At 37.1% G+C, this 17,243-nt stretch overlaps 2 protein-coding genes across 11 annotated transcripts in view; one reads left to right on the top strand and one right to left on the bottom strand.

The window, feature by feature from the left end:
• Positions 1 to 10,925, bottom strand: part of LOC129758646 (protein AF-10) — a 55,127-nt gene extending 44,202 nt beyond the window's left edge. For 6 of the 10 annotated variants that reach the window (XM_055756198.1, XM_055756203.1, XM_055756206.1 and 3 more), the window contains exons 1-5: positions 10,111 to 10,925; positions 8,527 to 9,028; positions 8,261 to 8,457; positions 6,919 to 8,165; positions 6,748 to 6,853 (exon numbers count right to left, since the gene is read on the bottom strand). In XM_055756198.1, coding sequence (XP_055612173.1) covers positions 6,748 to 6,853; positions 6,919 to 8,165; positions 8,261 to 8,457; positions 8,527 to 8,881 — 1,905 coding nt within the window. In that variant the 5' untranslated portion in view covers positions 8,882 to 9,028; positions 10,111 to 10,925. Of the gene's footprint in view, positions 1 to 6,747; positions 6,854 to 6,918; positions 8,166 to 8,260; positions 8,458 to 8,526; positions 9,029 to 9,850; positions 10,032 to 10,110 lie in introns of those variants that run through there. The other 4 variants (XM_055756199.1, XM_055756200.1, XM_055756201.1 and 1 more) reach the window with 4 other exon arrangements.
• Positions 10,926 to 12,668: 1,743 nt separating this feature from the next.
• Positions 12,669 to 17,016, top strand: LOC129751862 (secernin-2). Its single transcript, XM_055747611.1, has 4 exons — positions 12,669 to 12,825; positions 12,888 to 13,131; positions 15,114 to 15,286; positions 15,352 to 17,016. Exons 2-4 carry the CDS (start codon positions 12,970 to 12,972, stop codon positions 16,124 to 16,126), a joined length of 1,110 nt encoding a protein of 369 aa, XP_055603586.1. The 5' UTR covers positions 12,669 to 12,825; positions 12,888 to 12,969; the 3' UTR covers positions 16,127 to 17,016.
• The last annotated feature ends 227 nt before the right edge of the window (positions 17,017 to 17,243 follow it).

Here is a 17,243-nt window from a genome sequence, read left to right as displayed (position 1 = left end):
AGGAGATTTTAATTCCGTAGTTAATAAAAAAGATGCAAATCATGATTCAAACTACAGCCCTGCTCTTAAATATGTAGTTGAAAACATAAGCCTTGTTGATTCATGGGAACAGAAATATAAAAACAAAACTGATTATACTTTCATTCGAAATGGTTCCGCAGCGAGATTAGATCGGATATATGTATCGAAAAATATGATTAATGATGTAGTTGACGTAAAATCAAATGTGTGTTCTTTTTCAGATCACAAGGCTGTGATTTTAAAAATGAAATTTCCAAATTTAGGAAAACCATTTGGTAGAACGTATTGGAAATTAAACGATTGTGTATTCACTGATGAAAATATTGCAGAATTCACTCAAAAATGGAATTATTGGAAATCACAAAAACGTTATTTTAATTCTTGGCTTACGTGGTGGAATGATTTTGCAAAAGTAAAAATTTCATCCTTTTTTAAATGGAAGCAAAATTTGATTAGGAAACAGTTCAAAGATTCCTTAGAATTTTTTTATTCAGCTTTAAAACATTTGTACAACGATTATGTTGATAATCCCGCGCTTATTAGTGAAATAAATAAAGTAAAAGGTAAAATGCTAGCTTTGCAAAAATCTATGACAAAACTTTTTTACAACAATACAAAAACATACATTTCAGGAGAAGATATATCGATATTTCAAGTAGGAGAACAAATTAAAGCTAGGAGTAAAACTTTGGTAAAATCATTAGAAATAAATGGACATGAAGAATTTGATCAGGATATTGTGACAAATACTATATTTGAAAATTATACTAATGCATTTAGAAAAGAAAACGTGTCTGGAAGTTTTTCATTCGATCCAGGAAATAAAATTCCAACAAATTTTGATCAAAATAGAAATTTGATGAATGAAGTTTCGGTGGATGAAGTTCAATTAGCATTAAAGCAAAGCCAATCAAGAAAATCACCCGGATGTGATGGATTACCCAAATGTTTTTATGTAAAACTTTGGAACGTTATAAAGACTGAACTGATATTTGTGATAAATGAAGTGATGAATGGAAACAATTCAAAAAAATTTATGGAAGGTATTATTATTTTGATAAAGAAAAAAGGAAATGATAATTCTCTTGCAAATTACCGACCTATTACGTTGTTGAATTTTGACTATAAGTTAGTCGCTAAAATTATTAAAAACAGAATATCGAAGTTTAGTCATTTAGTTTTATCAGAAGAGCAAAAATGTTCAAATAGAGATAAAAATATTTTCGAAGCAACATGTGCTTTGAGAGATAAAGTATGTGAACTCAATATCAGACAAAATACAGGAATTTTAATATCTTTCGACATGGAAAAAGCTTTTGATCGCGTTAATCATTGTTATTTACTGAAAATTTTAGACAAACTAGGTTTTAATAGAACATTTATAACTTTTATCAAAAATTGTCAAAATCTTGCTTATTCGCGAATTTTGATCAACGGTACGCTATCAAATGAAATAAAAATTGAAAGATCAGTAAGGCAAGGGGATCCTTTGTCAATGTTTCTGTTTTGTGTGTTCTTAGAACCTCTTTTATTTAAACTAAAAGATGTACTGAATGTGAACGATGATTTAATAAATTGCTACGCTGATGATATTAGTTTGATTATTATTGATTTAAATAAGTTAAACGGAATTAGGCAAATTTTCAATCAGTTTGAAAATGAATCAGGATCTAAGGTAAATTACTCTAAAACATCTTCAATGCTCATAGGAAGGAGAACTACGTTTAATTTTCCACATTGGATTAATTTAAACGAAGATGTAAGGATTCTAGGAATATGGTACTGTAACAGTAGCAAAATAATGATTGACAAAAATTGGAACGAAATGATAAAGAAATTAAACTTTATTTTGTATCATAATAAATTTAGAAATTTAAATTTGATCCAGAAGGTTATTTTTCTGAATACATACGCTTCATCAAAAATTTGGTATTTAGCATCAACGATTTCAATAAACAAAAAATACATCGCGAAAATTAAATCATTATATGGGAATTTTCTTTGGATGAGACAAAATCTTAGAATTTCATTTGATCAGTTATGTTTAAATAAGAAACAAGGAGGACTTGGTTTAATATCTCCTGAATATAAATGCAAAGCATTGCTTATAGCAAAATTTCTCAAATTAAATCATACGTTTTTAAGATCTATAGTTGAAAACATGCAAAATCCACCGAATATAAAACAAATTCCATCAAATGCCAACTTTCTCAAAACAATTTGCTTAGAAATACCTTATCTTCCTATTAATTGTATTGATCATCCATCAACTAGTAAAATTTATGAACATCTTTTACAAAAACTTCCAGCAGCACATATATCTAAAAAGTATCCTACGTTTAGATGGAATATCATATGGAAAAATATATTCACAAAATCAATTCATTCAGACTACCAGTCCTCGTGGTATCTTCTTGTGAATGAGAAAATTTCATGCGCGGAAACTCGATTTCGTTTTGGAAATGGAACATCACTTATTTGTGATTTTTGCCCTCAACAGGTTGAGGACATAAAGCACAGAATAGTAGATTGTTCTAAAGTAAGAAATTGCTGGTGGTATACGGTTGGTAGGATCAAGTTGTTAAATAGATTAAAGTTTAGAAATTTTGGATATTTAGATTTGAAATTTCCTGAATTGCGTACACTCACCAGACTAGAAAAAAATCAAACAATATATTTACTGACACAATACTTACATTTTATACTATACACGGATAGAACTGACATTGATCTGAGTGTTTTAGTTTTAAATTTTTCAACAAACATGTGAAGTTGGCACTTATCTTTGAAAATGTAAAAAAAAAATCCTTTTGCTTGTAATGAAATAACATAAGAAATAAACAGTTTTGTGGTAATAAAAAAAAAAATAAAAAAAAAAAAAACTTGGCCCCTCATTTCAGTGTTTATCTTTCTCGATGGCTAATTTAAACCGAGAGGTCGGAGATATCACTGTTTTACAGTGGAATTGTCGTAGTATTATACCTAAACTGGATCCGTTCAAATTCCTTCCGAAACTTGGCCTCATTCTCAATCTAACATCTCAGTCCACGATTTTAATGTCATACGTCTAGACTGCGACGATTCTTATGGAGGGGTGCTTATGGGGGCCAGCAAGCGCTATTCCTTCTTTAGAATCAACCTCCCTTTATCAGGAGGAATTGAAGCTGTTGCGTGTCATACAACTATAAGAGGTAGGGACTTATGCGTTGTCAGTTTGTACTGGCCTCAGAGAGTTGCAGTGAATCGAAGTCACCTAGAGGACCTGTGTTCAGTTTTGCCTGAGCCAAGGTTGATCCTGGGTGACTTCAACTCACATGGAACTGTCTGGGGGAAAAACTGACGATAGTCGTTCTACTCTTATCTATGATATTTGTGACAGTTTCAATCTATCAGTTTTGAACACCGGTGAAAAAAACACGAGTACCTAAGCCACCTGCAAGACAAAGTGCAATTGACCTATCACTCTGCTCAAATTCACTATCATTCGATTGCCAGTGGAAGGTAGTCCATGATCCGAATGGTAGTGATCACTTGCCAATCAAATTACAATCACCAATGGGGTCAGCAATTCAAATTCTACAAATATGGCATATGACCTTACAAGACACATCGACTGGAAAAAGTACTCGGACGAAATAACAACAGACATCGATTCTATGCATGTTTTACCTCCTTTAGAAAAATACCACTTTTTTCCTCGTTTGATACATGAAAGTGCACTTTGTGCTCAAACAAAACCCATCCCAGATTCATCTGTTCCTAGAAGGCCCCCTAATCCTTGGTGGGACAAGCAGTGTTCCAAGAAGAAAAAGGCGTATTGGAGGAATTCTGTGGGTGGTTTATCGCGGAAAACATCCTCGAGTACCTTGTGGAGAGTGGCACGAAGCATGCGTAATCGATCATCTATGAATGAAAGTGAGGAATATTCACATAGATGGATATGTAACTTCGCACGGAAACTCTGTCCAGATTCTGGACCTGTACAAAAAATATTCCGAAATGTGCCTCAAGATAGGTGTGCTATGGGTTCCAGCTTTTCGATGGTCTAATTCTCACTTGCCCTCCTCTCTTGCAACAATTCAGCTCAGGGAATTGATAAAATAAAATTTAACTAGTTGAAAAACCTTTCGGATGCCGCAAAATTTCGCTTATTAAATTTGTTTAATCAATTCTTGGAGCACAACATTGTTCCCCAAGAGTGGAGACAAGTGAGAGTCATTGCTATCCAAAAGCCCGGAAAACCAGCGTCTGATCCCAATTCGTACCGTCCAATAGCGATGTTGTCTTGTATACGCAAATTGATGGAGAAAATGATTTTGTTTCGTTTGGATAAATGGGTAGAAACAAATGGCCTCCTCTCAGATACTCAATTTGGGTTTCGAAGGTGCAAGGGGACAAACGATTATCTTGCAAATAGCTTCAGTGTTTCTAGACATAAAGGGAGCTTTTGATGCAGTCTCAATAGAGGTTTTGTCAGACAATTTGCACTCCGGTTTGCCTCCTCTATTGAACAACATCTTATATAGCTTGCTTTGTGAGAAACATTTGAACTTTGCTCACAGAGATATTGCAGTTAGAAGAACCTCTTACATGGGTCTCCCGCAAGGTTCTTGTTTGAGTCCAATTTTGTACAACTTCTACGTAAGTGACATCGACAGTTGTCTCTCTGAAGGCTGCACTCAAAGACAACTCCCAGATAACGGCGTGGTGTCTGTCACAGGATCTACTGAATCTCATATGCACAGACCTTTACAAGATACTTTAAACAGATTGTCATCCTGGGCTTGGGGGCTTGGGATTGAGTTTTCTTCTCAGAAAACGGAGATGGTTGTTTTCTCTAAGAAACATAGACCTGCTCAACCTTAAATTTTTGCAGCGATTTCCAGAAAAAAAAAAAATTGCTGTAAACGTTCAGCAATCTAAAATTTTGCTGGAAACCAGCAATCGGTTTTCTAATTGCTGGATTTTTCAGCATTCGGTCGAGTTCTTGTCATTTTTGCTGAAAAATCAGCAATCGGGTTTCAAATTGCTGGACTTTCCAGCAATTGGTCTAGTTTTCTGAAAAATCAGTAATCGAGCTGTCAAATTGGACATTTCGCATGCTGAAGCAAGGTGAGACTCTTTTTTACGATTTTTTGTAAGATTTATCCAACTATTTTTATTCTCTTCTATATTTTAGCAACCAGACATCAAGTCAAGGGTAAGTTTTTATTGGACAGGTAGATATTCCATGAAAGATACTAATCAAAACTCTTTTTTAGGTGGCGGATGATCAACACTTTGGCACAACGCTGCCGCCCAAAGCCGGTGGTGGAATGTAGAAAAAAAAATGTTTCCGAAAATAAATACATCCCTTAGTGAAAAATGGGAGAGAATAATTGATTTTCATTGCTTATTATATGCGAAGCCAATATTCTATATTTAATTTTGAATTGAAATATAAATTTAATACTAAATACAGCCGGTTGTTTTGAAAGAAAAAGCTAATTTCCAGCAATCTGGATTGCTGATTTTCCAGCAATTTGAATTGCTGGAAACCAGCATTAACGTTTGCTGTTTTTTCCAGCAATTAAAATTGCTGGAAATTTTGCTGGAAAGTCAGCGGGACAAAAACCAGCAAAATTTTGGTTTCCAGCAAAAAAAAATTTGCTGTGTAAGCTTCAACTTCTAGGCAGAACGATCACCCAATCAAGGTGTTTCAAGAGAGCTCACATTGAGTATCTGAAAGGAAAATGTCAACTAAGAATCAATTTTCTCCGATCAATCACTGGCACCTGGTGGGGAGCCCATCCAGAAGACCTTTTGCCTAGGAGAAATATGCTTTCTCACACTCAAAACGATCAAGCAGCCCACATTTTGTTGTAGAGCATTTCAATCAGGCAGTCACCCAATCTCATTCTCGCTAGGAGAAATTTTCATCAGCTTCTCAGTAACTGGCTGAGAGATCAACGATCGCAATTCATTTCACTGATCGAACGTAGCATTGGTTAAGTGTTTTTAGAGAGACACACCAACAGTGCTCTGTCAGTAGAAGAGTGATAATTCATTAGAGAAAAAAAATTCTCCCCGCTCTCTCAGCAGCAGAGGATGAAATGCTCATTAAAAATAGACTCACAATTATTCGGAGCGAAAAAGTTCACTGTCTCCTTTTGGTCAAGATGAGCAAAATGAAGCCTGGGCACAACATGACTCTTGAAGTTTTGGCAGGAATACTCCCTTTGAAAGATCGATTCAATCCACTATCACTTGAGTTCCTCATCAGGTGTGAGGTCATGAACCCATTGGTGATTGTAAATTTCGAAAGGCCTTTTGAGCGAAATCATCAAATCAGATTTATGTCTATTTACCACATCCTCATGTCAATGCAGGTAAACGCTTCTTCGTACTCTCCAACTCGTGTTTGCAGCCCTGACTACGATAATTCTTCTGTCCAGTTTGATTTGTCTATGCAACAGGAAAACAATTGTAAACATACAAAACGAGTTTGGCTCCTTAAAGCCTCAAGGTATGAGCCGTTTCAAATAAAGAAATTAAAAAAAAACAATTTTTTTTAAATTAAAACTGCTAGAAATATATGAAAAATCGAGCACCTTTACAACTTTGAAGCGCGCTTGTCTCGAAACTATCATATAGGCACTTGCATTCTTCTGATCCTAAGCGCCTCAATTCTATCCTTGATTCCGAGGAGTTGATTCGTTTTTTGTATTGTCAAGAATGGTGACTTACCTTTTTGATGCTTTTTTCTATCCCGCTTATAGACGCCGGATCAATGCTATCATTTTTATTTAGGGGTAATGGCACTAGAGAAACAGCAACGTCCTTGATAAGATCGCTGTAACAAATATTATTGATTTTATTAAAATCTTTTTCAAAGTTATGCATAAAAATAACACATACCGATTAATGTCGATATCTCCTGAAGTGAATGTCGGAGTTGATCTCGCATCCGCTTTTCGTTTTTTGGCACCGCCAGCGCTGCCACCGGAGTACGGATTCTCGCCGGAGAGATTCATCTTAACATTTGCACTCGCGGAACCTGATTCGATAACAGAGATTGGGCCTAGTGGAGGTCCTCCTGTATTTCCACCCAGGCTTCCAGTATTGCTGCCAATTGGTTCTAGTCCAGGATTACCGGGGGCATTGGCACCGAACACTGAATCCGAATTCACAACTATTGTTTCGGTGAAATTTGATGTGGTGAACTTGGCGATTGTTTCCTTAGATAATATATCTTTGCTGTTTCCGGAATGATCCTGAGGTGGTTTTATGATAAGCGTTGTCGGGATAGCTGCCGGGGATAAAGAAGCTGCACGGGCAGAAGAAACGGCAGCGGATGAAATTTGTGCTAACGTTTTCTCTTGCTTAATGGTTCCACTGTCCGGTTGGTGCTTCATCGTAGTTGAGTGTGGTGGGGCATTGCTAGATGTTGAAGATGACATCAAAGCTGGATCCGATTCCTTCAGCATTGGGTTAGAAACATTTGATCCAGTATGGGAAACTATGCTACTGGTTGTTCCTATTACGCCAATATTGCTGTTTCCTCCAGAAGTGCTGGATTTTGAGGATTTCGAACCTTTGTCTCGTTGTGACGACGAAGATGAGGAAGATGCCGAAGCATTTGATGGATCCTTTTCATGACCTTTGTTTGTACTGGATACCTTACTAATATTTTTGTTATATTTGTCCTTATCTTTACTGCTGCTACTTGTTGAAGAAGAGCTAGTTTTGCCAAGACTACTTCCGGTAACGTTACTCATGGCAGCCATTGAATTCATACCAGGCAGTCCTGGCGCAATAGAGGACGGTTGACTAGGTATGCCAGTAGAGTTAGTGTTTCCTGGCCCCGACATAATTGTGGAGCCAGGTGCCATAGATGTATTGGTGGAACCCTTTGAGGCACCTGAAGATTTTCTCTGCTTCGACGAAGAAGACGACGATGCCAATGGTGGCCCAGCGGTCTGTTCATTCGGTAATCGGTTTGTCGATTTTATCCCGCTGGTGCTTCCCAAACCGCTCCCACTGGAATGTTGCTGAGTAGGCGGTGGTTCCAGTTCTTTCTCCGGCGAAGATGGGCCATCGCTTGAGTTTGTTTCGTGACTTATTGGTTTGTAGGGTGGAATGGTTTTGACGTTGCCACCTTTTTTCTAGAAGGAGAAAGAGATAATTTATATTAATTTTTTGCTAAGATGATTGAAGGTTACATGTATAAGAACGATAGGAATAAGGAAATTTAACTTACCAATTTACTATAATGATGCTGGCAGTATCCACAATATTTAACATTGTCTAGATAATTTCCAGCTTCTTCGCAAAGCAGCCCAAGTTGCTGTGCACAGGTAACGTGAAACTGTTGTTTGCAGCCAGATTTGTTACACTGCATACACGCACCGACGGTAGATCGCGAGGCTTTGCCCATTTCTTGACAAATGTAGCAAGCTGTTGAGAAGAGAATAAGGGAAATTGTACTAATACTGGAATACATTCGATATCTCGGTTGTAACTCACTCTTGCTGTAACGTTCCTGGGGTATCAGCTGCAAGATAATTGGTTCCATGGTGGTGACATTGCCGAATCGCACCTCCGGAATGTAAAGCGCACAAACAACGTGCGCCCATCCTTGGTTGTCGGTTCGCTTGAGGGCTCCATCTCGCGAGGGGCAAAGTTCGCACCTCACCCGAGCTGACCGTTCCTGACTTTCACACTTGCGGCAGTACCAAGGCCCACTTGGCACCGTCACTATACCGTAGCACGCCTGGTGCACGGCCACTGCACAACTCTGGCCATCACAATAGACCAACGGGTTCTCCGACCAACCCCGATCATCGGAGCAAACGCAACAACCACCGACCATCTCCTTCATTCTGGCCCGTGGTCAATCAAAAACTCCTACCCATCCACTAGATTTCCGAACCTAGTATGATGAATTGATTTTTCTATAACACTTTATTGTACGCTTATAGTCTAAGAACTCTCTTTCACTTTTCACTTATGCTAAATCGTTTTATGACTTTATACCATTTTGTTGGGATTTTCAAAAGGTCGTCCACATGAAGAAAAGTAGTAAAATCATCAATTCTTATATTTTATGGGCCGAACCATTCCGTTTTGCAATGTGAAAATAGTAGCAACATGATGAAGACGTTGGAATATCCGTGAAAAGTTCTCGTCAACTGTTCTTTATGTTATCTTCGTCGGCGGGATTGAATCCAAATAATTGTAGAAAAGCTTATGCAGTGGTATGCCACCAAAAACGTCCAGGCGATAGTCAAGTACTTATACAAATCCTTTAGTCAAAGTTGATTTTTGTATTTATACTTTTTTGGCTACAAGGGTCACGGTAATAGGTAAACGTTTGAATAAATTCAAAAATATCAACAGTAGAAAGGTTGAATACCCTGCGCATAATCTTAAATTTTAACAAAATCGTTCTATCATTGTGGCCAACAACAAAATTTAAAGATGTAGAAAAACAGGGAAAAAAACTATTTACAGCAAGTACATAAACTAAAAGCTTTTGTCAGCTGATAGAATTAAAATATTAATTTCAAACCCATATTTAAAATCTGAATTTGATTTTGAAAACGTATTTGAAAAAGTATTGCATAGTTGGCATTAAAATAAAGATATCATATTAAATAATGATTAGGAGTTAAGTTGAAATACAGTAGTAACAACAATGTTGAAAATCGATGTTGGCCATTGAATGCAATAAATTCAAAGCCGAAATTATATGTTAAGTAATAAAAGGGCACTATTGATTAATGAAATTGTTTTATATTCAAACACGAAGTAATGATTCGGCCGATAATATATTAGGAATTTTGTTTACCCATCCGCAATGTTTACAAATAGCCTCCCAGTATTAATATCTCGCCTGACGGACACACGAAACAACATGAGGAGAGCACATGCGAGTCTGCGTTGATCAATTTGTAGCTTCAACTCGAATTCCACACCCGAACCTCACCCACAAGCTTAGCAACTATCACGAGCAACCTCCCAAGAAGTGAAGAAATCGAAAGATTGATTCCGCCTCCCCCAGTCAGTGCACACTATTCTCGATCTCGGCCGACGAAACTATCCCGTTACCTTCTCATTTACTCCCGTGCCCATCTAAACGCGAAGAAATAACACACACAAAATGCGTCTCACCACACTATTTTCTCCTCTTGCGCTTCTTGGCTTCAGTTTTCTTCATGGGTGTCCCATCCGGTTTACTTCTCTAGGGATTAAAACAATCTACACTTTCTTATTCCGGTGTCCAAAATCCGGCACACCCCTTCAGCCGTACTGTTTTCTCGATTAACCGCGACCGCGTTCAGACTTCGTCCAGCCGTGATGTAATAGATTTCCCTCTATCGATTATATCGAGCTATCTTCAAGAGCTCCAAAAAGCGGGAAGAGCCCGTTCTTGAGAAGTCAGTCCGAAAAAAACTGAGATGCTCCCTTCCATCCCCAAAAACACTTCCAGTCAGCAGGAACAGGCGAGGCCACGGGCTACTTCTTTTCTCTTTCTCTCTAGCTTCAAGCAAGAGCCTCTCCGCTTCCAGTCGTCCGACAATTTTACTTTTCGGAGGCCTACCTGCCTGCTCTTCTTTACTCCATGGCTCCAAATAGGAAAGAAAAAAAGCTCGTCGATTAGAGGGAAGTGCGATGGGAAGAATCCTGAAAAATCCGTATGATTTTTCGTGGGGTTCTTTTTTTTTGCTGCGGCCACACGCACCGGATAACACTCGCGTACCGAAAATTCCTGCTGCTTCCGATCGATTCGGTCTTCCACTTCGCTTTACGACACTTTTTGGCCCTTTTCCGGCGGTCCAAGTTTACAAACTTTTGACAACCCGAACGCGAGAATAATGTTGTGCAAAACAACAATCACACAAAATTCTCCATTTTATTTCTCCGCTTGACACGACACCAATGATGCCAGTTGGTTTTCGCTTGTGAAGAAAGGATTGTAAAGAAAAAAATTAATTAAATTTAATTTAATTTTGTTTATAAGCGGAAAATTAGTTTTTTCCTGTTTACGTAATTGAAATTTAATTTCAAAACCAAATAAAATATAGAAGTATAAAAAAATGTTCATATTTACAGCATTTTGGTAAAAAATCTTACTCTAAAAACGACTTAATAATAACAATTTTGGTTCACAAACCTAAATTCGGCAGCACTTGTTTTTATTATTTTCAATGAGAACTCGCGATCAATGTTTGATAGACTGGTTGTTTTTCTTTCTTGGGATCGTTTCCAATCGAAAATAAAGTTACCAGAGAGACAAAAATTGTCAATTTTATCCGGTTCGTTTATTTTGGAAATGGTTTGTTACAAATTATTGTTTTTCTCTGCTATTTCTGCCTCAAAAATCGTTAAAGAAAGTTTATTTATTTGTTACAAACTCGACGTCTCGGCAAGTTTATTTTGCGTTCATCAAATAATATGACGAGTTGAAAGTTTTGTTTGAAACCGCTTGTTTAAAACTTGTCAAATCAAAGCTTTAATGATAAATTTTCCAAAATTTTAATTAACAGGCGCGCCTCGGCTTGGAAATAATTATCTTCTCATTGATCCAGTTTTCTCGTAAACGTGAATAAAAAAAATCTATTCAATTTTTTGAATCACTTTTTTGGGTGCAAAGTCTGGTTTACATTCCCCGTGAACGCGAAAAAAAAATCTTATTCTGTCAATAACTATCCTGTTCCTGTTCAATATCCTAGAACTGTTTTTGCTCCGGTTCTCCCGGTTTTCACCGCGAAATTTTCATTATGGCGGGCGAATCGGAATAAAAACAGTTTTAGGAGTGTTTAAACAACAAGACCAGTTGGTTTTTCATTTTTCAACTATTCCCCATATGTATGTCGTCATAGTTGTGTTATCAACTATTCCCTATTAGCCACGTAGTTGAGTTCACGAGGTGTGTAAATAAGCCTTAAAAAAATGGAAAATTTTGATTTTCAATATTATATCATAAATTCATATTTAGTTAGATTGACCAATGCCATGAGGATGGTAAAGTGTCATTATAATAAAACCTTCAAAAAATAGATAATTTCCATCAAATCAGAAAAATTTCTGCAATTTTTTTATTAGAATACGAATATTGGTATTACTTGATATTTCAAAATTTCATTTTGTTTATTTGAAACCATTAGTTGAGCACGTTAAGATTTTATTTAAAATGAGCATTTGTTACAGAAATCTTATCAAACGCATTTGAAAACACGAACTTAAAATATGAAAACCTATTAAGCCTAAGGTGGCCTGAGCTCTAATATTTGAAACACGGCCTCAAATAAAATAGGCATGCTTTCGGGTTATACAATTTCATCGTTTATTTCTCATACGAATCATTTGGTCAGTTTATTTTTACAAATACACTGGCCTTGTGTGTGAATAGCATCGTTAAAATAAATGAAAATGTCTTCCAGGTCATCGATTACGACCAATAAGAACTAAAGAAATTATTTGAAAAAAGATAACAGTTGTAAAACTTTATATTTTTATTAAACAAACGCTTTTAAATCTTTTTCTTATGTCATTCTCGATCCAAACCAAAATCAAGTAACTCATCAATGCATTTGGCACTCATTTTTTTTTTTCAAATAGGAAATGTCATGGGGGGATGATTTTCCACAAATCTGTCAGTTCAGAAAAAGACAGAATCATCCCCTATTCGCTCATCTTTACACGCATTCAAAGTTCAGCTCCGAGTCGAGAAAATTGGAGAAAGTCAGTTTTATAGCGCTTTTTGATCATTTGTAAAGTGGTGAAGTCCTTGTTAATCTTATTTATACACCTTAATATTAGGTAAGTACCCGGAAATGGAAGTTTTGACCATAGATAACATGAATTAAAAAATCCCCTTGCAGAAGAAAGAAAGAAAAGTCTCCCTGTGGGCCAACTTTCACTTGGCTGAAAATCGATTCGGTAAAAGTTTCACACCAAACAACAATGTCTGGAATCTGCGGAGAAGTTTTCGTGGTCCTCGCACCATTTGTCGGTTCTGACAAGTCGGTTATCTTTGGACGGAACGGGCTTCGAGAACCGGTGGACGGATCAGCCGTGACCGAGGTGCACTTCCATCCTGCCTCCGAAGCTACTGGACCGGTGAAAGTAAGACCCAGTTTTTTTTGTTCCTCTAAAATCTTCATCAAATAATTGAATAATTTAAATATGAATTCAAGTTCTGGCTTAGCAGGTATTAGTTATAATTAATATCTATGTTTTTGGATCGATTTCATGAGTTTTTTCAGAAAAAAAAAATCTAAATCATATTTTGAAATTTACCAATAATCACTGACCCATTTAGGAATTGTGTTAAATATAAGTAAATTAACTTGTTTTTTTATCTTTAAGTTCAACGCTGTTCCTGATAAAAAATTGAAATTCCAGAAATTCGAAAGGTTTTATTCAAGAGAATTGAAAAATCCAGACAAATTGATATCCAAATACAAATTATATTCCAGATCAAAATATATGAACTTCAGAATCGAAATAGTTCAACCAATGGACATTTTCGGTACAGAGAATATGAATGATGAACATATTTCGACATAGAATCCAAACCTCCCAGGATTTTGGAACAAGCGTTTGTATAAACTAATAGACGTATATACTGCCGTTGGAAGCATAATTGTCACATGTTACAAAAAGGCAAAGCGAGAAAAACGCAATTAAAGTTTCACTAAAACATTTTGCTGTTATCGCATAGTTTCGCAACTTTTGTTGACTTCAATGCCGTAGATCTCTAAAGTATACTCCTACCATATGAGCCTCGATCAAATTTTTCGAAAATGAACTGTTTTTTCAATGAAATTCCTTGTGTGACATTTATGCCGCGAAATTCTATGAATAGTCGAAAAATGGACGCATATTTGTCACACCACGAGCATTTTCTCAGTAGTTGTTTGGTTTGGAATTTCGTGCGTGGCTCTTGTGTTTTATTCGTAAATGGAAGCTTAAATTGAAAAAATCAGGTCTGAATCGGATTATTCGAAAGCGTACATTTTTTGTGACAAACATGAAGTGTTTAACGGGTTCGATCAATAAAACGGCACGGGGAGCCATTTGCGGCAGCTCACTCACTGTACAGGAAGCAACATTTCTTCAACAAACTGTCAGCTGCCGTGCTGAAAATGTCGCAACCGCGAGAGTAGCGATACCAGAAGAGGACAATCAATCCGTTTGAAGTGAATACGGTCCTGGAACAAGTTCCGGATGAAGTAACTCTGGCGGCATACTTCGTAAACATTAAAAAACATACAGCAAAACCAAAGAAGAAATGGTCTGCTAAAACCACCGACAATCACTTATGGCCATCCTGGACAATTTTGGATTACAGTTCTACGGCGCCGGAACAGTAATATGTGACTAATGTTGTGAAGTGGGTTTCGTTTGCATGCACTCTTCCAAGCGCCAGCAACGAACCCGAAGCAGTTTGCAGAGTTTTTCTTGCACATACTGGGATGTCGCGAAAACAGTGACCCTTCCCCCTCTTTATATTTCCATGATCCTCTCGCAACTATCAAGGACACGTATGCCAAATTTGGTGAAAATCTATTTAGACGTTCCGAAGTTATAATACATTCATTTATAGAGTGTGACAAATATGCGTCCAATCGTCTCAGTGTGACAGTTATGCGTCCATTTGTCCCAGTGTGACAAATTGACTTTGAATTTTTCTCGAAATTTCTAGAACAAACTTTATGTTTCGACAAAGAATTTCAATAAAACGTATCAAATTATCACGATTGGCATCAAAAAGTCAAAAACGTCGAAATGTCACATGTGACAATTATGCGTCCAACGGCAGTATAGCATCTGAATACGCCTAAGTTTATGCAATCAGCAGCGCTTCAATTTGATTTTAACCCTCAATTGGCAGCCCATATGTATTCCGTTCCGATGTTTTTTAAAACATTTTTAGGCCTGATTAATTATTAAAAAAAATCATTTTTTTTTTCATTTTCATTGTATTGTAGTAGTAGAGGGCTTAAATTTTGTGTAAAAATAAATGCATGTAAAATCTTCTTAATAACGTATTGAAACCAGTACTCCTTACATTAATATTATTAACGCATCAATTTTCTCTACAGTGTGATTCGGTGGAAATTGATGATGGTGTGGCTACACTATCTGTGATCCTGAACAAGCCGGCCGGCATGTGGGGTGCCGAAAGCGGTTCCAACGAAAAGGGCGTCTGCATCGGGCTGACCTTCAGCGAAGGGTTCCCCGTCGGGGGCAAGCTGAACCCTACCGATTTAGTAAGGTAAGATGAAAAAAAACAATACTCTTTCATGTTAATTTCATGTTCACCCTCACTTTAAATTCCAGATTGGGTCTAGAGCGTTCAACAAGTGCCTCGGCTGCAGTAGACACCATGACATCGCTTAGCGCTAAGTATGGTCCCGAGGGAGAGAGCAAAGATTCCGCCAAAGCTGCATTTGTGATTTGTGATCCTAACGAGCTGTGGCTGTTGAACATCGTTGGAAGCTTGTGGGCCGCCCAAAAAGTTTCCGACAGCGGTAGTTTGGCTCTTAAGCCCGGTCTATCCGTTTTCGGTTCGGCTGACCTCAGTTCGGAGGATTTGTCTGCGAAACTGCAGGCCGCAGGTTTGTGGGATGGTTCAGGTGATTTGAAATTTGCTGCAGTCTTCGGATCGGAATCGAATCGCTCTTGGCCCGGTAGTGAACCATCTGGGGAGGGTTTGTTCGGAGTCACCCAGATGTTCGAAACACTTCGTGCTGCAGGTGCTGAAGGCAGTGCTCTCTCCAGTCAAGTTACGGTATTGTCTAAAGAAGGTCTATCCTGCCACTGGTTCACTGCTACACCAAATCCTTTGGAATCGGTGTTTAAACCCTTTATCTTTACAACCGGGGCCAAAATCTCTCCATTGACCAAAGTACCAGACGGCGAAAGTTGTTCGCTTCTGCACAAACTACATAGCAATCGGAAATGGGAAAATGTTGGCGATTTGTTGAAATCCCTTGAAAGCACTTGCGTTGACGAAGTCGATGGCTTCATTAGTAAGCAATCAGGGGATCCTAGCCAAGAGTTAGACGAACTGATGAAAGATTGTGTCGAAGCCGAAGTAAAATTCTATCGTTAAATCTTCGAGCATCTTTGGACAAAAATCCAGTTACCACATTCAATGGGAAGCAAACAGATCTGACAACAGTCGGCACCGAAATCGGCGCTATCTAATAGTCAACCGTACTTTACAAAATGACATTCCTTACAAGACTTGCTTAAAGTTTCTTTTTCTCTTGAAATAAATCATACCAAATTTACACGAGGACAAGAGTAGGTTAGCGAGTTGTTTGTTTGGCAACGCTGAATTTTTAGGAAAAAAGTGAAAGAAAACAGTGTAATCTCTAGAATTAAATTAATACTAACAATACTGCTTCAGATTATACAACGCATTCAGCTGCGGTTAGCGCTTTGATACACCAACAATGGCATAGAATACAAAAAAATTATCAATTTTTCTATTTTCTGATATAGCGATGCTGTGTTGTATTGCATTTTTCGATGTGTGTGTATTAAACATTTTCCACATTGTGAGTTTTTCATTCCAAACAAAGTTATCGAAAATCGAAAAACTAACGAATTAGGTACCTAGTATATTATGTTTGAAAAATTTGACAGATTTCTAGCATGTGAGAGATCTCATTTCATAGGTTTATATATTTTTTGTTTATTAAGTGGTTACGATAAAGCTTCTCTGTGTTTATGATTAACTATGATAGATTTTTAAGTCGTTCCTATCTGTTTTACAGTTTTTGTGAGCCAGTATGATATTTACTATCATTACACCAACTTTCAGTATAATACAATAAACATTACGCGCATCTCGATGAAACAAGTATTAGTATATCAATTGTATCAACATTAACGCTACCAATGATCCAGTATAGAACACTTGGTTGATATTAAACCGACATTTCCTGCGAGAAGAAAAACAATAAAAATTGAATAATAAAATGGAAACGCATAAAACTTACGACTTATTTCTTGACACACTGTATCACGGCACAACTTGGTTCAATTTTAAATCACCCACATACAATGCAGCGAATTTCTTTTTAATTGACCAATTTGGCTTAATTTAATGTTCTTCCAGAGACGGTTTAGCCCAACTATAATGCAAACTAATGAGGCAATCAAATCGTTTTTGTAAATACAGTCTTTGTCATTTTTATCGGTTGCTAACATGGCGTGCAAAA

This window comes from Uranotaenia lowii, chromosome 3 (assembly GCF_029784155.1).
Source record: "Uranotaenia lowii strain MFRU-FL chromosome 3, ASM2978415v1, whole genome shotgun sequence".
NCBI classification, from domain to species: Eukaryota; Metazoa; Arthropoda; class Insecta; order Diptera; family Culicidae; genus Uranotaenia; species Uranotaenia lowii.
The sequence above is the reverse complement of the archived record's forward strand: the minus strand, read 5'-3'. Positions and strand labels throughout refer to the sequence as shown.